The sequence below is a fragment of the Euprymna scolopes genome, chromosome 2 (assembly GCF_053919585.1).
Source record: "Euprymna scolopes isolate OS-2025 chromosome 2, ASM5391958v1, whole genome shotgun sequence".
NCBI lineage: Eukaryota > Metazoa > Mollusca > Cephalopoda > Sepiida > Sepiolidae > Euprymna > Euprymna scolopes.
The window spans coordinates 143,033,986-143,055,876 of NC_136483.1; the positions used below are offsets into that span (position 1 = coordinate 143,033,986).

General features: G+C 31.8%; 1 protein-coding gene across 6 annotated transcripts in view; it reads right to left on the reverse strand.

The window, feature by feature from the left end:
• Window positions 1-21,891, reverse strand: part of LOC145296913 (repressor of RNA polymerase III transcription MAF1 homolog) — a 54,341-nt gene that overhangs the window by 30,787 nt on the left and 1,663 nt on the right. For 5 of the 6 annotated variants that reach the window (XR_013870074.1, XM_080143088.1, XM_080143080.1 and 2 more), the window contains exons 2-4: window positions 2,712-2,849; window positions 2,409-2,571; window positions 1,264-1,388 (exon numbers count right to left, since the gene is read on the reverse strand). Coding sequence is in view for 5 of the 6 variants with exons in the window: in XM_080143088.1 (XP_079999214.1) it covers window positions 1,264-1,388; window positions 2,409-2,571; window positions 2,712-2,849 (426 nt within the window). In the remaining variant the exon portion in view is untranslated. Of the gene's footprint in view, window positions 1-1,263; window positions 1,389-2,408; window positions 2,572-2,711; window positions 2,850-17,516; window positions 21,632-21,891 lie in introns of those variants that run through there. The other variant, XM_080143121.1, reaches the window with a different exon arrangement.

Sequence of the window (21,891 nt, forward strand, 5' to 3'; positions counted from 1 at the left end):
TTGTGAAAAAAAAATGTTCAATTTTCGTTCAGTAAAACAAAAGTTATAATGAATTTACAAGTGTTCAAAATCGTAAAATTTTGTAAGGAGGTGAGTGATGTTTTTCATGACTGGTTTCCATAGCAACCATGTCACTTCAGCGACTTATGTTGCTACTAATTCACCGCTCTTGCAAAAAGAGAAGTAACAAGTGAAACAAAGAGAATAAAAGCAGATGAGTGAATTTACTGGAAGCTTGGAAAAAATCATAGATTACAATAAAAAAAAAGTGCAAGCATGAAAAGTAATATGGTTAAGCTTAAACATGGAAAAGAAAAGATATTCTAGTAGAAAATACAATAAATTTATAACTTAAAATGTTGCAGCATTAAGAATTTTTTTTTAATTCAATTTAACATTATATAATCAATTCTTAATGCTGCAATATTTTAATTTATAAATTTATTATATTTTTTACAAGAATATCTTGTCCTTTTCTTTTCCATATTTAAGCTTACCCATATTACTTTTCATGCTCGCATTTTTTCCAGCATAACACTACCAGAAGCCATTCCTTTGCTTTTTTTTCTATCACGCCTATAAATTATTTGTTATTTTGATTTCAATAATTTTATTTTTAAACTTTCGTAAACATACATTCATTATATAAATTCAAATAAAATCTTTTTTGAAATTCCAAAATAAAAAACTTATTTTTATAATTTCATAAACATATTTCTTATAAAATTTCAAATAAAATAAAAAATTATTATTAAAAATGCAAATAGACTTATTTTTATCTGTATAATTTTGTTAATTTTTATTCTATATTTTTCAATATTGTCTTTACATTTTATTTCAATAAATTGCTTCACAATAGAAATTACTGAAGAACAATAAGAATGAAAAAACTAATTTGCCTTAGTAGTGCTCTGTCAGAAATTAGGAAGTATGTTAGCTGACTATAACAGATAAAACTTCTGAAATGCACTTGTGGTGTTAGGCTGTATAAAAATGTTAACTTTGGTCAAAATCAGACTTCCTTCTTTAATTAGATTTTTTCAATTGTTGATTTTGGATAATTAGTGTGGGCATTACGATACAAAACCTATGCAAGAACACTTTCAGACATATCAAGTACCTTTGTATAAAATTTTTAAAAATTCAGCCCAGCCATTTCTGAGTCTATAGGAAACAAAATCACACATGCAAAGTTTCTTTTATACAATAGTAGAGATTAGTTGTTTCAAGGATTTAACTTGTTTATGAATAGATTAATATTACCTGAATACATCACAGTCTGTAAGGCAGATTTCTTCATCAATTGCAGCCCAAAGTTGTTGCTTGAATAATGTATAAGAATCGCCAATATTGGCAGCCAATTGACTGTCAATCGTATTCACCACAAACTGAAAAAATATTTAATAGAAAAAAAGAGCATGATAGACAAACATATACAATTTGGACAGAACTAATATTTCATTTATTCTTCTTTTGGATTAAAGAATTGCTAATTGAGGCAAAACTACTAAAAATATACAAAACAAATACTTTTATTTGAAATTTATAATTTATATAAAAGTAAAATTAATTCCCCAAACAATAATTTTGCATTATTTTCATTCCTCCTTACAAAGATTCAGATCAAAATATACTGATACTAAACCTTGTGTTTAGAATCCTAATTCCAATTTTGTTCAAACTTCATTATTATTTTGATTCTAGAAAATTTATGGTTTAAGCTTATGGAGTCTTAAGAAAAATTGAAATTCAAGGAATCTTAATTAGTTGATATCTCATGACTACGAATCAAATGTAATGCAAATCTGATATGATTGAATTTGAAAATGGAAGGTTATGCACATATACTTCCCCCTAAAAACCCATTAAAAGTTTTTAAACAAAACTGAATTTTAAGGAATACTTATTCACATATAATACCTATCTATTGTTAAAATTGCATAAAAACTGCAAGGTATCTGAATTTTTATGAACTCACAGATCACGATGAATAAAAAAATAAAATAATATAGCAAAAATAAACTGAGGACAAAAAAAAAAATGGAAGGATAGAAAAAAAATGCAAAATTATTGGGAAAAAATGCAAAAATGTGAAAAAAAAAAAAAAATGCAAAAGAATGGAAAGAAAAATATATAGAAAAAAAATGAATGGAAAATAGAAAAAAATGAAAATCGGTGAAGTGTAAAATAAAAAGTGTAAAATCAAAAGTGTAAAATCAAAAGTGTAAAATCAAAAGTGTAAAATCAAAAGTGTAAAATCAAAAGTGTAAAATCAAAAGTGTAAAAGCAAAAGTGTAAAATCAAAAGAGGAAGCATAAAAAAAACAAAGCATTAAAATTAGGAAGCATAAATGAAGGAAAAAAAAAAAAAAAAAAAAAAAAAAAAGGGACCCCCCCCCCCCGTCTCACCTGTACCGAGAGTTCCTTGCTAAATTCTTCACTCTTTGCTTTACTGAAGTCATAATCTGGCTGGAAAGAAGCATTTAATGTCGAGATGAGGTAAAATAAGGTTTTGGTTGAAATTGTATCACACAAATGGCCTTCTCCATCACTGAGACTATGAGAGTTGAACCTGAGAAAGAGAAAAGAAAAAAAATTTAGAAAATAGATCCCAATTTGAATTTCAATAAAGAAGGCAATATATATACTCAGTTAATCATTAATTTCTTTGGAGTTGTAACATTGACAACAAACTAGTTTTAATAAACTCACTGATTTGGACTTTGTGATGAAAAACTCTGTGGTGGAGAGAGTGCTTGCAGATCGTTGGGTGAGAAGCCACCATCGCTGCTAATGGCTTTGTAAAGTCTTTTATCGCTGCCAGCCATCTTACAGGAATAACTTTCCAACCTAAAGAAAAATTAAGAGAAAAAAAAAAAATAGCTATTATTATTTTGTATAATTTATTCATGAAATTTATTTTGTCTTAAAAATTAACAAAGTTACTTTTTCTTAAAGGGTCACAAGTCAACCATTTTTTGCAGGAGTCAGAGTAAGCTTATAAAAAAAAAAAAATCTGATTTTTTTTTTCAACCGACTCTCGCTTTGTCTTAAAATATCAGCTTTTTTTTTTTTTTTTTACAAAAAGAAAAAAAAGAAAAGTAAATCATCTGTAAAAAAAAGTGTGAAAGCTGACAAATATTTTATATCCTAGCCCTTATGGTTTTAGAAACCACATATTCAGGTATATCTTTACTGAGCATGGGCCCGCCATCTTGGATGTCACTTTATTGCGACTAGCATCCATGAAAGTTGGAAGACAGAAACAATTTTTTTTTTTATTTATAAGCATATACATTCATTCATAGCTAAACATTAAAATATCACAGAAACACATAAGGTGGTACACTATAATATGCAAGAAGAAACCAGATTGATGTACTTAAGAACGCATAACTGTTACAAATACAATTGATAACAAAAAAAAAAAACAAGTGAAGCATACATGGTCCACAGCGAGTGCACAGTGAACAAGGCATAAAAAAAATGACTAAGTTCAGCATTTGAACCCCCCCCCACCTCCATTTAGCTCCAAAAATCTCCAAGGCTTTAACATATTTAAATTTGAGTTCAGCACCATACAAAAACGCTAAATAGACATACACAGAAAATTTTGGACAAATATGGGTTTTTTTTGTTTTTTTTGTTTTTTTTTTTACATAGTCACCACTTATCAAGGCCCGGAAGCCACTCGGGGATAAGGGTTATTGCATGTACAGTAGTCAATGGGATAATATCGCAGTAATCGTTAGTAATGGAGATTTGATAAAGTGTCTTACTTAAGGGGGCGGTTTATCAGGAATTTGTTTATGTTGGATTTGAAGACATCCAAGTTGTAATCACGTGGAAAACAGGAAAACGGGAGAGAGTTCCACAGTCGTGCACTTCTAAGAAAGAAGCTCTGCTCATGGAATCTATGTTTTGATTTAGGCACAGATAAAGAATGGGGAAAATTATTGACAGTGGTTTCAGCTAGACGGGTGCTTCTTGCGAAAGATTGGCGAGGGGGGACCAGAGATTGGAGCTTAGATGAGCACGTGCCATGGAAATAACGATAAAATAATGACAGGCTCGCAACGTCTCTTCTGTGGGAGAGAGGCTGCAGGGAAAAGAAAAAGGCATCCCCCACTAGGCCACAAAGTCTATTTTGTACCCTGTCAAGGCAGGATGGGCTATTTTTTAGCAGCTCCTGCCCAGATGTGGCAACAGTACTCCATCCTTGGACGTACTTGGTAAAATAGTCCCAAAAATGGAGTGTTTTTATTAGCTCTAAAAGAGCCCCTGGGGCACACCCAAGAGTTATTGCTAAGTATAGACAAACAAAATTATATAGAAATCAGTTAGTTACAACTTTTCAGAAAGTTTTATAAAAATCCAAGGCATCAAAATTTTTTTTTAAATAAGCACAAAAGTGTCAATTTTAGCCATTTTACCCCGAAAGGCACCCCTAGGGGGGCAACCAGAGTTTTCTCGGAAAATCCATTCTATTACTTTTTTACTCATATCATGTTTAATGTTTGTGCAAAATTTTTAAAAATTTGAAGTCGTTATTGAGAAAAGTGCGGACAGACGAATAATGGACAAGGGTGAATTTACAGGTCCACCCTCCTTTTGTCGGGGGACCAAAAAAATGTTGTCAGAGTCCTAGATAGACAGAAAGTGTGAGCAATAGCTAATCTACTGATCTGTGTTAATGTTTTGGGAAGTTAATGTGATTGCTACTAGAAATGCAGCATCAGAGTTTATGAAGGGCATGAAAAAAATAGGTGCTCGTTAAGGTACAGTTAACAAATTGATTTTTTTAAATATGTTGTTTTAAGCAAAAACAATATTACATACTTAATTGTCATGTCGGAAAGAGTAATCCAAAGATTACAAAAATTCATCAGGTAAAACAATTGCTATTGTGTTTTTAGTAAAATAAAGTCTCAGCCATGAACAAGCAATCTAAAATGTGGTTTAAATTATGTCCCTTGTATGTAAACTCTCACTGTCTTTTTTATAATGTCTAAGAAAAATGCAATTTTACCAAATTTTCTGTAGAAATTACTTTTAACTATAAATAAATTTCTACTCTTAATTTTCATAATTTTTGGATATATTACTATTTTCGGCATGACAATTTAGTTCGTAATATTGTTTTTGCTTAAAACAACATATTTAAAAACTGATCAGTCAACTATCTCTTAACAAGCACCAAAAGATGGACAGCCAGTTGGACTGCATTCAAAGGCCTTGAAAGACAAGTTAGAAAAAGGATAAAATCTTGTAAAATTCGTAAAAGTTGACCAAATGTTCTTAACTTTCAGATTTGTCGGGGGGGGGGACCAAAAATTACCTGGAAATAGATTGTTTGGTGCTTATTCAGATTGGCACTTATAGCGATACACAAAAATTAAGAAAAACTTATGAGGAGGAACGAGAGATTGAAGATCACCTGCACACTTTTCATAAAAATAACTATAGAGTAGAGAAAGACTAACAAAATATCTTGCATGAGAAAGGGCCTATAAAGATCAAAAGGTGAGAAGATCATTCTGAATTCTGTCATGGTAAGAAAGCATGTTCTGAGCAGCAACTGCCATCAGCCGCTCTCTCTTGGACAGGGTGCAAAAGAAATCTCTAACTTAATAGGTTCCACATTGTCTGTCAAACTATAAACTGTCGCATCACCACCGGTTGCATTCTAGTGCATGTTTTAACAGTACTTCCACTGATAAATTACTGCACTTGCAACTAGCAGCAGAATCCTACCTCTTAACTGTAAACATCTCTGGACGCCAGAAAATTTTCTAATTTGATAGCTTCTTTCTTTGGATCGCTTGTCTTTGAAAATCCCTCTCTGACTATGCCAGGACACAGAAAATTAAATGTAATGTAGACAAACATCCTACTGCCCCACTCAGGTTGCTCCCCTATAAATCTGGTCCCTATCACAGTAGCTTATTAGTCTTCACTTGCAATACGCCTTATTTAGGAAAAGCAAAAAACAAAAACTTTGCAATGGTATTGATTACTCTGATCAAAAACACCAGTTAAGAATGTCAAAGGTCAAAATATTTTCCAATATTTCTGTATAACAGAGCTAATATAGAAGCTCTGGTTTGTTGGCCAATTTCTTTCTCCCAAGTGAATCAACAAAACAAACATCTTGGCAAAAAGCCAGAAAGGTATTCTGATAACTCTGGTAAGTGTTGATTAAAACAGTGAAAAACTTGTAAACCTATGCGCAAAAGAATTGCGCCGTTTGATTGAATCAAAAATAGAGCAGAGAAAGTGGTTTTGGTTTTTCCCAAACAAAAAACTAGAAGACAAAGAGAGTATTGATAGTTTCTTCTTTGTATATTTTTAGATAATACATTAAACTACTTAGAGATTGGGGCAAGAGAAAAAAAAAGAGGGAAGAGAAAAAAGAGGAAAAGAAAAAAGTGTAAGAAGAGAAAAAAAGGCGAGAAGAGAGAGAAAAACAAAAAGGCGAGAAGAGAGAGAAAAACAAAAAGGCGAGAAGAGAGAGAAAAAAAAAGGCGAGAAGAGAGAGAAAAAAAAAGGCGAGAAGAGAGAGAAAAAAAAAAGGCGAGAAGAGAGAGAAAAAAAAGGCGAGAAGAGAGAGAAAAAAAAGGCGAGAAAAGAGAGAAAAAAAAAAGCGAGAAGAGAGAGAAAAAAAGGCGAGAAGAGAGAGAGAGAAAAAAAAGCGAGAAGAGAGAGAAAAAAAGGCGATAAGAGAGAGAAAAAAAGGCGATAAGAGAGAAAAAAGCTAGAAAAGAGAAAAAAGCGAGAAAAGAGAGAAGAGAAGAGAGAGAGAAAAAGGCGAGAAAAGAGAGAAAAAGGCGAGAAAAGAGAGAAAAAGGCGAGAAAAGAGAGAAAAAGAAGGCGAGAAAAGAGAGAAAAAGAAGGCGAGAAAAGAGAGAAAAAGAAGGCGAGAAAAGAGAGAAAAAGAAGGCGAGAAAAGAGAGAAAAAGAAGGCGAGAAAAGAGAGAAAAAGAAGGCGAGAAAAGAGAGAAAAAGAAGGCGAGAAAAGAGAGAAAAAGAAGGCGAGAAAAGAGAGAAAAAGAAGGCGAGAAAAGAGAGAGAGAGAAAAAGAAGGCGAGAAAAGAGAGAGAGAGAAAAAGAAGGCGAGAAAAGAGAGAGAGAGAAAAAGAAGGCGAGAAAAGAGAGAGAGAGAAAAAGAAGGCGAGAAAAGAGAGAGAGAGAAAAAGAAGGCGAGAAAAGAGAGAGAGAAAAAGAAGGCGAGAAAAGAGAGAGAGAAAAAGAAGGCGAGAAAAGAGAGAGAAAAAAAGAAGGCGAGAAAAGAGAGAGAAAAAAAGAAGGCGAGAAAAGAGAGAGAAAAAAAGAAGGCGAGAAAAGAGAGAGAGAAAAAGAAGGCGAGAAAAGAGAGAGAGAAAAAGAAGGCGAGAAAAGAGAGAGAGAAAAAGAAGGCGAGAAAAGAGAGAGAGAAAAAGAAGGCGAGAAAAGAGAGAGAGAAAAAGAAGGCGAGAAAAGAGAGAGAAAAAGAAGGCGAGAAAAGAGAGAGAGAAAAAGGCGAGAAAAGAGAGAGAGAAAAAGAAGGCGAGAAAAGAGAGAGAGAAAAAGAAGGCGAGAAAAGAGAGAGAGAAAAAGAAGGCGAGAAAAGAGAGAGAGAAAAAGAAGGCGAGAAAAGAGAGAGAGAAAAAGAAGGCGAGAAAAGAGAGAGAGAAAAAGGCGAGAAAAGAGAGAGAGAAAAAGGCGAGAAAAGAGAGAGAGAAAAAGAAGGCGAGAAAAGAGAGAGAGAAAAAGAAGGCGAGAAAAGAGAGAGAGAAAAAGAAGGCGAGAAAAGATAGAAAAAAGGCGAGAAAAGATAGAAAAAAAGCGAGAAAAGAGAGAAAAAGGCGAGAAAAGAAAGAGAAAAAGGCGAGAAAAGAAAGAGAAAAAGGCGAGAAAAGAAAGACAAAAAGGCGAGAAAAGAAAGAGAAAAAGGCGAGAAAAGAAAGAGAAAAAGGCGAGAAAAGAAAGAGAAAAAGGCAAGAAAAGAGAGGAGAAAAGGCAAAAAAGACCCGAAAAGGCAAAAAAAGACCCAAAAAGGCGAAAAAAGACGAGAAGAGGCGAAAAAAGATGAGAAGAGGCGAAAAAAGACGAGAAGAGGCGAAAAAAGACGAGAAGAGAGAAAAAGATGAGTCTTTTCTCTTATTTCCCCAAAACCTCTGGCCTTAATGGAGGGGAAACTAAAACTTGTTGCTATGGGTTTCAAATGATCTGAAATAACAGTAAGAAGAAACTTGATTTCCAATATTTCTCATCATGTTATATCGCCCGACTCTTCTGAAAATAGGGTACGATTATGAATATCTCAAGGATCAAATAATCTTTATACACTGTGAAATTTACTTTATGTATAAAAACCAAAGAGGGGAGATATAACATGAGAAATATTTGGAATCAAATCCCCTTGCTGTTTTTTTAGATCATTTGAAACCATAGCAACAAGTTTTAGTCTCCTCTCTATCAAGGCCAGAGGTTTTGGGAAAATATCAGATATTTTGTTATTTCATATGCAAAACTATAAAAAGAGATGACTATGAACAAAATAACAAAAAATCCTTTCGAATCACCACTATTATAGGTTTTCATAAGGTGACCATAAAGTGGGTGCTCAATTTACGTTAAATTAATATAGAAAAGTGATCCTCCATTTGTTTAAACAGTAATGTGCAACCTTAAGGGAAAATGTCACATATCCCACGACATAATTCAGGTCATTAGCTTTCCAATGAGCCTTCATTTGTTAAATTCTGATGATTAGTTGCCAAAATTTCCAACTTATAAAATTGCCCCAAAAAGTGGTGTATCTATATATGAAATATATTTATACTCGTAGCCAAATCGAATATTGAAATGCTCATATCTTTGGTTCTTTGAGGCGAAACTACATGAACATTTGCAAGCTTTTTGAAGATTATAATATTATTCTATGGTTAAAATTTTTTTTTGTTTGGTAAAAAGAACCTATATTTTCAAGCCAATAAAATATGCCCTAATTAGCTTACATTTGTATATATATATATATATATATATATATATATATTAGTATCATGGCAAGCCAGCTTTAGTTTTGCTGCTTGGGATGAATTTTGCTTAGGCTTTTTTTTTTTTTTTTGCTTGTTGTCTCCCTGCGGCCTTACCAGGTCAGTAATATATGGATATATCTATACTTGTAAGCAAATTGAATATTGAAATGCTCATATCTTTAGTTCTATGGGTCAAAACTACATGAAAATTTGCAGGCTTTTTGAAGATTATAATAATATTCTATGGTTACAATTTTATGGCAATTGATAAAAAAGAACCCATATTTTCAAACCAATAAAATATACCTAAATTTGTATATATAGTGTCCTAGTAGGTCAGCTTTAGTTTTGTTGCTTCTGTTGTCTCACCTGTGGCCTTGCCAGACCACTAATACACACACACTATTTCAAAAGACTAAGTTGTATTCTGAATTTATTGTAACATAGGTGTAATAAATAAATAAAAAACTGTTTTTCTCTCAGGCTCATTAGGTATTCATTTCAATTAATAAGGAGGGAGGATGTCAGTTACCCCATTAAAATTAATAATATTTTTAACTTACAATTTTTAATTATTTGCTTTTGTTTTTTTGTCAATGCAGGAAGAATGAATAATCATATTCTTAGTATAGCTTATGTCATTGTGCTTTTTTGTAAAATAGTTGAGAAAGAAAAGAAATATAAAATCAACACTTCATTATAAAAGTGGGTGATATTCCCCTTCTAGTGCATCTTTCTTGTCAAGATAAATATTAAAGTTTATGAAGGAAGGAACTGTAAATAAGAAATTAGATGAGAACTGGGGTAGGAGGAGTAGGGCACTTATTGTAACAAGCAAAACAAATTAGTCACACCATGTTCAAGAGAATAAGGAGGATTCCAGTCTTAATACTTCAAGGTCATAGGCCTCCTTTTTCTCTAGACAGTAGGTTGCCATTATCTCATCCATAATGGCCAAAAGCACATATACAATTTTGCTAAGTGCCATGAAAAAAGAAAAAAAGGGAAAAAGTGGAAAACAGAACAGAAAAAAAAGAAAGAGTAAAGAGAGGGGTAAAAATGGAAAAAGAGGGGAAAATAGAAGGGAAAAAGATGAATGCGATTAAAGAAAAAAGATGGAGGTTGAAGAGAAGAGAATATGGGAAAAAGAGGGCAGGTCGAAGGGAAGGAAAAAGGAGAGGAGGTCAAAGGGAAGGAAAAAGGAGAGGAGGTCAAAGGGAAGGAAAAAGGAGAGGAGGTCAAAGGGAAGGAAAAAGGAGAGGAGGTCAAAGGGAAGGAAAAAGGAGAGGAGGTCAAAGGGAAGGAAAAAGGAGAGGAGGTCAAAGGGAAGGAAAAAGGAGAGGAGGTCAAAGGGAAGGAAAAAGGAGAGGAGGTCAAAGGGAAGGAAAAAGGAGAGGAGGTCAAAGGGAAGGAAAAAGGAGAGGAGGTCAAAGGGAAGGAAAAAGGAGGGGAGGTCAAAGGGAAGGAAAAAGGAGGGGAGGTCAAAGGGAGAAGAGGAAGGTCAAACAAAAAAGGGGTAGGATGAAGAGAAAAGGAAAAACGCAAAAATACAGGTTAAAGAAAAGAGAAATAGGAGGGAAAAAACAACTACTTATCAATGGTTCAACAATAAAATCAAATAAAGTACAATTATTTTTTTGGTAGAGGTATGACAGCATATCAACTCTTCTTTAATTATTTAATACTAAAATACAAAAACTATAAGAAATGATTTTTGTAAACAATTCATGGCACACAAACCGTTATTTTAACTAAAGTAGTCATAATTCAAAGTTATTTTCGCAAGGAATCAGGCAATTTCACATTTCCCTTTTTCTCAAAATAGTTTGAAAGCTGACCAGATCACTTTAATGGTTGTATTGTACAAAGACCAAAAGACGACCAGGGACTTTTAGATAAAAAAAAAAAAAAAAAAAAAAAAAATGACAGGATAAAAAAAAATTTACTGAAGATAATCACCAACACTAATATACCCCCCCCCAAAAAAAAAACTGGATTTAGAGTGCAAAATTCTGCTTGCTTTTGTGATGCTGCACATTTTTAGATTTTCTTCAGACATAAATAAACATTGCAAAACTTTATAATAGATTTTCATTAGGTATTTAATTATCTTCAAAAGTAGGCAAAGTTTAATATGAAAAAGAGAAATTCTGGCATTCTGCAATTCCTAAAGTTACCAAAAAAGATCCTATGACAATCAACAAATTCCTGATACTATTAGGTACACTCAAAATATTACTCAGAGATTTACTGATTGTCCTCCATTGATAAGGGGGAAAAAAAGGCTCCTACCTAGAGGAGGAGGAAACATATTCTGTAATTTCATTGTAAGCGTTTGTCATGAATGGTTGAGATTTTGAGTAACTTTATTAAATACACAACAGGTGTAGGAGTAGAGAGATTAGGTTTCTATCAGGTGTTAAATATTACTTTGCAGTAATACGCTTTGTTAAGTGTAGATATGAATAACCAGTTGTGAACAGATTACGTTTGACATGTTATGACCTTTGGGTGGGTGGATCATGTGACAAATGGAAAAGCTTGAAATTGGATTTGAGTTACTACAAAGATTTCAATGATGAAACATGCAATACATGCATCAAGATAATTATTTAGAGAAATGGGTTTCAGCATTATTCCAAAGAATATATTTTTACTTGAAATAAGGTAGCAAAAAGAAAAATATTAAAGAAGTTAGTTATAGCAAGTTGGCTGCTATATGTGAAACGCTGAATAAGAACTGGTCATATTAAAAAAAATCTAAATGCTGAATAAGAACTGGTCATATTAAACAAATCCTGAAATTTTGAAGGTGGAAAGAAGGGAGATTAGTATGAAATCATAATATCTAACCTAGGGTGATAACCCAACCTCACCATATTTTTAAGAAAATTTTCACTGTAAATAATGAGTGACTATACATTAGGAAATGACCAATCTTGACATTACATATTTTATTAGATTTTATATGTGAACATACAACTCCCTCCCCCTTTTTTTTTTTTCGCTAAAGTAAAAATTTATCACACATTCATGGGATCTATTAATCACTTCCTTGTCAGAATGTTAAAGTTTATAGTTTTGCAAACTTGGGTAAATTTTAATAACCATTTTGTGAAATCCATCAGCAGTATGAAATGCATTAATAGTATTGGAGGCAATTTTTGTTTACCGATACAGTGTTTATATAAATATCCAAGATGACATTCTAAAATAAAAATAAAGTTAATCTAAAACGAGTAAAGTGCACTCGTTTCTCATACACACATGTAACTCTTGCTTTTCTTATTTTGTCCTTTAGTCCTCATATTCCAGAAGCGATGTTTCTGACAAAGAGGGAAGAATTGCTGTTTTCTGAATCAAAATCTATTTTATCTAATACTAATCATTGGCAAGTTTTTGATGTTTAAATAGTTTTTTGTTTTTTTTTTAGTTCCTTATGCCTTGTCTGGAGCGATTTCCATCAAAGAAAAAAAAAAAGTTAAAACACCCTATTTTAAGTTCATTCAATTTTACACAAGATGCATTATCTTTTGTATATGCTGCTTATATATATATATATATATATATATATATATATATACTAGCAGGGAGACCCAGCGTTGCCCGGGATTGAATGATGATCAACGATTGTTTCACTCCCATATTTTTATTGTCATTGAAATTGGTGAAATCACCCATTTTTCAAATAAATCAATTGACTACTCTAGTTGGGGATCCATCATGGTGCACCAGAAGGAAGCTTCACATGCCTCCCGCAGTGACTTAGTCCACTATACATAGTCTACATTGCACTGTAGAGAACTGTTGATATTATAAAACTATTATCTGACTTTTCGACTTGTGTGGTAATAAAACTTCTCAAATGCACTTGTGATGTTAGGCAGTGTAAGGTGTTAACTTCGGTCAAAATCGCTTGTTCATACTTTATCGGATTATTTCAATCATTGTCGATATTTATTGAAGACATTTTGATACAAAATCTATTTAAGGACACTGCCAGGCACATAAAGTACCTTTGTGTGAAATTTCATTAAAAAACAAAAAAACAATTATTCTAAATAATCTTATTAGAAATATTTCTGGTAAATTTAAAAACTAGTTTGGTAATAATTGTTTTGCACACAGTACAATTTGAAAAAAAAAAAAAAGAAATGTTTAAAATATGTAGAAATTGTTATTCATGTTCAAAAATAGAAAGAGAAAAGGTTTCCATTATTTTGGGTCATAGAATGTCAGCTGTGGTATGTAATACGTTTGGGTTTTTTTTTTTTTTTTTTTAAATGTTTATCAAATTTCAAAAAATAGAAATGTTTTTCAGCTGGACACAAATGTTCTCTCCTTACTTACCCCACTCCCATTTAAATCATTTAAAATGAATTTTAGACTTTACTCCATGAAGTTTTTGTTTTTTTTCCAATTAAATCAAAATTTTTCAAATTTCAAACAGTTAGGTTAAAATATTTATTTGCAGAAATATTTAAAAAAAAAAAAAAAAAAAAAAAAAAAAAACAATTTACATTTACAACAAATTAGGCACAAGACCATTCAAAAGTATGAGAAAATTGGGTGTTATTGGTCATCCTTTGTCATTGATTTCCCAGGGTCTGGGTGGAACACTAGAATTTTCCAACATTTGTTTTTTAATTGTATTAGACTCAAAAAAAGAAAAATTGATACAAAATGTTAAATCTACAAGAAAAACAGTTTCTTACTATAATGAAAAAGGAAATGTCAAATCTTTATCTTCATTAACAAAAAGTCATCACTATAAAACAAACCATGGCCCATCAGACATTGTCTTAATACATTGTTCATGAATAGTTGAACTATGAGTTATCCGGTCTTGTCAAATAGTCATTTAAAATGGTGTCTTTCATCTTTACAATTTGAAAAATCTTCAAAACTAAATTTACAAAATTTTTTTTTTTAAAGTCGCAATAAATTGCTAACTGCCCAAATGCCAGGAAACTTTCAATTTTAATAGATTCTTTCCTAGAACTGATGACCTTTGGCATTTCCTTGACTGTACTAATATGCAGAAATTTAAATGTAATGCGAACAACTATCTTACTATACAACTCCCCACTCAGGATGCTCCAATAAATCTGCCCCTCCCCTAACCACAGTAGTTCCTTATAAGAATAACTCTGTATATACAGTTGTTTCTATTTCCAATTATGACTGAATATAATTTTATGCTGCCCAGACTTACATACTTGGATAACATTTCGACTTTCATTGAAAACAAGTAGTTTTAAGAGTTTTGGAGTTTCAAATAGTAAGAGAGAAGGGGACACCATTTTGCTAATGACTCGACAAGAGAAGATAACTGTATCCTTCATGAATCCAGTGAAACACTAAAACAGTGGAAGACTCCTAGGTTAGGTTATATTGTCGATAAATACTTAACAGACTTTCCAGAAATATTTGAAGATGACCACACTTGGCCTTTTGGCTATGAGCGAAGTGTAGTATCTGTTAGTGTTCTCTTACAACACTTGATCTTTTTTTTGTCTGTGGTTAATGAAGAAATCTTTTTAGACTGGAGCTATTTTTATTGTAATCCAAAGTAGGAAGCTGGATTTTCCTCACATTAAAAAACTGACCATGTGTCTGACACTGTCCTAGTCAGGAGGCAAGTAAATAGGAACAACCACTGTATTTGCAAAGTTATCTTTTGCATATACAATGGCACTATATATATATATATATATATATATATATATATATATATATATATATATATAGTATTGGTCTAAAAATATACTAAATATTTTTTTTAATGTGGTTTTATCGAAAACTAAAATAATTTACACTGGTGTTGTCATCCTAACTTGTTTGATCCTGGCCACCAGTAGCTCGACCAGGAAATTGGGGTATATTAAAATTGTGAGGTATACAAAAAAGTGATTGAACTAATATAAGAATATCAGAATAGTACAGAATAGTTAACATTCGACAACTCTTTACTGAACATGTATAATTTTAATAATAAAGCAATACATTTTTAGTTAACATGTACAAACAATTTGTAACAGTTTTTTAGACTAATTTATATTAATTTTTATTTATTGCAGACTATTATTCTCATCTTTACTAGAATAATAGTCCACAATAAATAAATTAATATGAATAATACTCATCTCAATAATGAATTCCAATTAAAATAATAATATATACAGTTTTTAGACTAATTTAAAAAAAAAAAAAATCTTACAAATTGTTTCAATATGTTAAAATTATACATTTTCAGTAAAGAATTTCATTCTAATGCGTTTTATATAAATTGTTTTTTTGGGGGGGGCGATCTTGAGTGTTTTTTATTAGGGTTATGATAACAGAATATTCTTATTGTTTTGACTCTTGAGTATATATCCAACAGTTATTCAACCGAGAACCACATCACTATATAAAAGCATATAAGATATTAATGAATACACACTCGAGAGTCGAAACAGTGAAAATAATATGCTCTTGTCCCAGCCCTCTTTATTATTCTGTACCTTTAGCAGATTTCGCTTATAAAGATAGGTTGAAATCTTTAGGTTCAACTACTTTACTAGAGAAAAGAATGAAAGGTGACTTAATTCAGACCTTTAAAATAATGTAAATTCTAAATATGAAATGCACTTTTTCCTTTTTATATTTTTCCTCACACCAAGAAAAGAAAATCCGAATCTGTGAAAGTTTTTGATCTCCTCTTTTTTTTAGTCAGAAACGATTTCGAAAATGGTATGGTAGATTTTAATTTTTTTTTCTTCTAATAGAGATATATAATTCTGGTACTAAGTTTCCAATAAGGTTTCAAAATTGCTTTAAATAATTTTAAGAATAAACTTGATGAATTCAGAAATAAATGGTGAAAAAGAAATTTAGAGGGATATTTTGAGGCATATCCAATGAAATATCTAAGAAATTTGGATCTTTATTCATGTTGTTCGGTAAAAATATCACAGGCAGATATGGCATAAGTAAATAAATCGGAAAAAATGGCACAAAGCAAAAATAATTTGGTAACAAAAAATTAGAACCGTTTCCCTACCCATCCTCAATATTTTTAAATAAGTATCTACTGTTGTTTTTAGGCCATTAAATCCTTTCTAATTTTTCTTTGGGGGCTAGGCTGGTTCTCTTCTACTTTTAAATAAGAAAAAAATGCCACCCTATCCTGCCCCCATGTTATAAAATACATAATTTTAAATAAGTATTTACTAACTCAGTAAAGGTAATAAAAAAAACTACTAATTACTTATACTAAATGCAGTTAGTGATAGGGTTATGGGATTGTTTGCAGAGCTGTTGCCACCCAAACTTAGGGCTAATGGTAGGATTACGGTAAGGCTTCAGAGAGGGCTGTTGACACTCCCTGAAACCTTCCTCCACAAAATTTATTTTTCTTTACACTCCTCAAAAAATTTAGTTATATTCCCTTAATAAAACACTATTTGGTCAGACATTTTACTTTTTAAAAATCTTGAAAATTACAATTTAATAGCTGGCAGCCAAGGCATTTAAATTTTTATACCAAAAACATGTTTACTTTTTTTTTTTTTTTTTTTTTTTTTTAAATATTATACAGAGAATAGGTTAAATTGATTTTTAAAGATCTTATTAAAAATCAATTTGGCCTATTCTCTTAAAAATCAAATTAAAAACAAATTATATATATTCACATTGCTACCCAGGTTTAATTTTGGGGGTTCATGAAGAGCATGTTTTGTTGCTGTTGTTTAAAAAAAAAAAAAAAAATTATATGCAAAACTGTGCACTAATTCTAAAATAATCTTTTTTCAAAATGTGTTCACATGTAATCACCTAAAAAGTAAAATCTAATTTTTTCGAAGAAGGGGACCTATAGAAGATTTTAACAGACTATTAGGAGAGCTTCATCTATATATTTTTTCTTGTGCCATTTTATATTTATTTATCTAGTTGTGTCATTTGTAACTAAATTCCTATATTCACATTAAATATTCTGGGGGAAAAAAGATTGCGCTTTTCAAACATAATGTAATTGGGTTACAAATATTAAGCTGGATTTAAAGTTTTACGCTTTGGAGGTCTGAGTCATTCATAAAAGATTATGTACATTGTTTGTCAGTGTCAGCCAGCCTAACTTTATTAGTCAGTCTTTCTTTTTTGGGTGGTGATGAAACAAAATTTAGGTTCTTATTGTTAACTTAACTGGGTTAATTTGGGGGAAGAGGAGAAGAACTGAAAAGATTTTCATGTTTTTATTTCTTTATACAGTTTTTGGAAAGAAACATAGGATGAGTTTAGGATCATTATTATCTAATTAGTATATATCAATTCCAAATGTGCTTAATACTAAATTACTTAATAGTAGAGAAAGCTTACATTGACTGGCCAATGTAAGTCAAAAAGAAACAAAAGATATATATGAGGGTTGTTCTAAAAGTAAGCCTATGCTTTTTTTTTACTCAAAAAGTTGAAGAGTTACAAAGACAGGAGTGGTATCATTAAAACAAGCAACCTTTTGTCCTCCAGAATTTATTATACTACATAGCCACCATCATTCTCATTGCACTTTTGCCAGGAATTCAATGACGCATCTCTGCTTCAGATGCACGTCCATGACAAGGGTTGCTTTCTTAAAGTCTCACACAGTTAATATCTGCAACAGAGAGATGTAACTTTCAGATCATGAATGCATAAGTTCAGTGTCATTGTAACAATACAATTTGCAAAAAGGGGTTTAGGAAGGGAACTTTCTTAACCCTCTCCCCTTCTACCCCCCTCCTCTCTCATCTCTCATCTATCTTAGATATTTCATCCGCGTCAGCTCGCTTGAAAGAATCCCAACTATAAGAAAATGGCCATGCCAAGAATAGACATTTTGCAAAAAAACAAGTTTTTCCAACGCAAAAATAGAATATTACTGTGATATTCATTTACAGCATACCTGAAAATCTTTAAAAGTTCGAGTTTTTTTTTTTTTTTTTTTTAATTACATTTTCACCCCAAACAAGGCACATTGCCACTTTGATGTAGGGGGCTACTAGCAGCAAGATGTCAGCTCACGTTACACTTGAACTTCTGCATGTCAGTACGGTTGGGGAAGCAGGAACCCAGAAGGGAATTCCAAAGTCTAGCAGTTCTGGGGAAGAAACTACTGGAGTAGAAGGCTCTCTTACATCTAGGGATCTCTACTGTGAAGGGGTGAGATTTTGCTGCTTGTCGGGTTTGTCAGGAGTATTTGCAGTTCGTCGGAATATTCACCGTTAAAGTACTTGTAGAACAGGCAGAGGGATTCATCAATGAGACAGAGGCTGAAGCTTGGATGACAGTTCAGGACCTATTAGGTTGGCGACTCTCTTTTGAACCTTGTCTAGGAGTGAGAGACTAGTAGCAGATGCACCGACCCAAATATGACAACAATACTTCATACATGGGTGAATGGTGGCCTTATAGAGGTACAGGATACTTTCGGGCGTTAGTAGCTTTCTAGCACAGTAGAGAGAACCTACCTTTGTCGCAGCGGTCCTGGCAATGCTCTCAATGTAATTGTTCCAACTCATGTTTCCTGTGAATGTTAGGTCGAAGAGTTTAAAAGATGTGCTTTCAGATAAAGAGTCTTTGGGCATTGCTATTAGTGGTAGAGAAGGTTTCTTGTAGTTATTGAAGGAAACAAGTTTAGTCTTGGCAGCATTGAATATGACCATCCATTTTTCTCGCCATCCCACTACAGATTGGAGGTCATCCTCTAGTGTTTCTGCCATTTCTTTAGATATGTGTTCATTTGTTTTCCTGTCATGTCTGTTATAAAGCATGGTGTCATCAGCATATATACCCATCTCACAGACATTTTGTCAGGGAGGTCATTTATGAATATTAGGAATAATAGAGGTCCAAGGATAGACCCCTGAGACACTCCCGCATTTATATCATATTGTTTAGATGTACGACCATCGAAGACAACCTGGATTTTTCTCTTATCTAAGAAGGATTTAATTATGTTAAGCCTTCTTCCAGTGATATCATATGATCTGATTTTCCTGAGAAGACCTTCATGCCATACCCTGTCAAAAGCCTTAGATATATCTAGAGCTACAGCTCTACCCTCCCCTGCTTTGTCAAGTGAATAGTATGTATGCTCAGAGATTACAGTTAGAATGTCTGCTGTGGAACGGGCTTTGGAAAGAAAATAAAAATTTACCCTAACCCCTTTTTTAAATGGGAATAATCACCAGTTACGTGAGAGTCGCAATATTTTTCTACGTGATATTCACAAATTACATTCAATTTAGTAGAACATTATAATTGAAGTGATTTTTTTTTTTAATCTGAAAGTTAATGAGATGAGATTAACGTGGAAAAAGAAAATAAGTGTAAATTGTGAAATTTAGGTGGGGGTCAATTTCCTAAACGTCTGCCAATCTCTAGGTGTGTCAGAATTTTGGGGGAATTTTTGACACCCCTAACACAAAACTGCGAATAAAATATAATAAACTATTAAAGTTGTTTAAAAAATAAAATATTATTTTTTAAAAAACAGTGTTTACGGAGTGCCTGCATGCGTTCATGCAGCCATTTTGTTTACATAATGAAATCAATTGAATTTTACGAGTTAAATATTTTTCAATTTTTTCACTTTAAAAATCTATAAAAATTTTTCTATAGGTTCAATTTTTACTATATTTTCAGGTTCAATGTGAAATTTTATGCTCTTTCCAATAAACTGAATATAATATTCTAGATAAGGGTTTTTTTTCTTTTTAAATTCACCCCCATTTTGAAATGTCTATTAAAATGAAAATAATTTTCTCACCTCAAATTTATATAATCACAAAGCAAAGATAAAAGATTAATAAATAAAATAAGCTAATTTAAAACAAAAAAAAGAACAGTTATTTGCAAATTTACCTGTAAAGTCCAAAGTTTAAAACCTTTTTTTCTTAAATCACGTTGAATTTTTTTTTCTTTAAGCGAAACCTTATAATCATGTTATATTGCACACAAAATTCTGTACAATTACGACAATTTTTTCTATTTCATTCAATGTTTTTTTTCTTAGATATTTAAAAAAAAGTTCACTCCATAAAGAAGAAATAAAATATATTAAATCAAAAACTCATGTATTTCTTAGAGAGAAGAAAAAAAAAAAATTCGTCGGGTGGTTTGCGTTTAATTGACGAAAACTGATGAGTGAAAAATGATAATTTTTTTACATACGGTCACCCATATCGACCAACTTTATTGACTTCAAATATCTAATTAATTACAAAGGGGAGATAAGAGGAGATAACAATTTAAACAAAAAGAGGCAAATGTGTAGTTTAGCGGCGTAAATTATTTGAAAGACAAAAAATTATAAAAACTATTTATTTTATATAAAACAGTAAACCACATTATTAGGCTGAAATAAAACCCGAAAATTTTTCATTTTTATTATTTTTTTCAACATTTTTTATTAGACTAAATGTACGACAATTGAGGCCGCCATATTGTTTTTATTATTTAGCTTTTCTAAGGTTTGACAGATTGTCCTTTTTAAGGCCAAATTTGGCCTTATTACGCTCTTGGAACTGTTTTGACCGCCATTTGGATCGTCTGATTGAGTTCATTACTTTTGCATATTATTATTAGTTTTGCCTAGTGCCAAAATGGTAGCCATCAACAAAATATTTTCCAAAAAGATGAAAACAGTTGAAAATCTTGCGTTGTACATCTTCCAGCAGTACAAATAATTGGCAAGACGTACTCTATCATGGTACTTGTAAGGAATGGGTATCCAGAGGATTACAAGTCAGTCGCGCGTATTGACGGAAAATTCAGAGTCAATCTCGGATATGACCAAAACAGTTTATGTTTTGAAAGCCACCTTCTTTTTGGAAGTTTATCTTCAACTTTATTTTTTATCGGGTTAAAAAAGTGTCGTCTACCTTTTTACATTTTTTTTTTTTTTTCAATTCGTAAACAGTTTCGTCATTTCCAGGACTGACTGGTGATACTAACTACACAAGTACTGAAATCCTCTAGACACTCATTACTATGACAACAGAATATTCTTTTCATTGTTTTGACTCGCGAGTATATATCTGGCACAGTTAATCAACCAAGAACCCCGACCCATCACTCTATATTAAAAGCATATAAGATATCAACGGACACACACTCAAGAGTCAAAACAATGAAAAGAATATGCTGTTGTCCTAGCCCTACTCATTACTTACAAGTACGTTTTAACTCGTTACGGGATTTTAACGCGTCAATATCATCCGCCATGGGTTACAATCTGCACAAGTATTATTTAAACTTTCATTTCTCAATAAAACTTGAAATATCACACATCTACACAATAACAAGCCGGGGCATATCAAAGTAGAATCATTATTTTATAACATACAAAAAAAATAAAAATAAAAAACTAGTAGCAGAGATTTAAAAAATTTCGCCAATATCATCTATTGGATTCGTATTTATTATGTAGTCCAAATTTAATTTCATTTAATATATTGATGCTAGTGCAGTAGTACTACTGCAGTGCACTTACTGATCTGCGCTATTTTTTTTAAATCGTGTTTCCAAGTTTAATTAAAGTTTTGATTTTTTTTTTTTTATTCAACTGTAAGGTTAAAGTAGGTACAAAAATATAAAATAAAATAGGTACAAAACACCCTCCCCTCCACTCCCCATGTTAAGAATGGCTTTTTAAATAATAACGTTATTATTTCAGCACGGATCAATAAGTGCACTCACTAGTACCAATATATGTAAAGTATTCAATTGTTTTAAACTGCTAGAACAATAAACATTCATTTTTTTTAAATGTCTGTAAATAAATATTTATTTAAAAATGTAAATAAACATTTATTTGAAAAAAAAAAAACACTTTACGGGTATTCTTA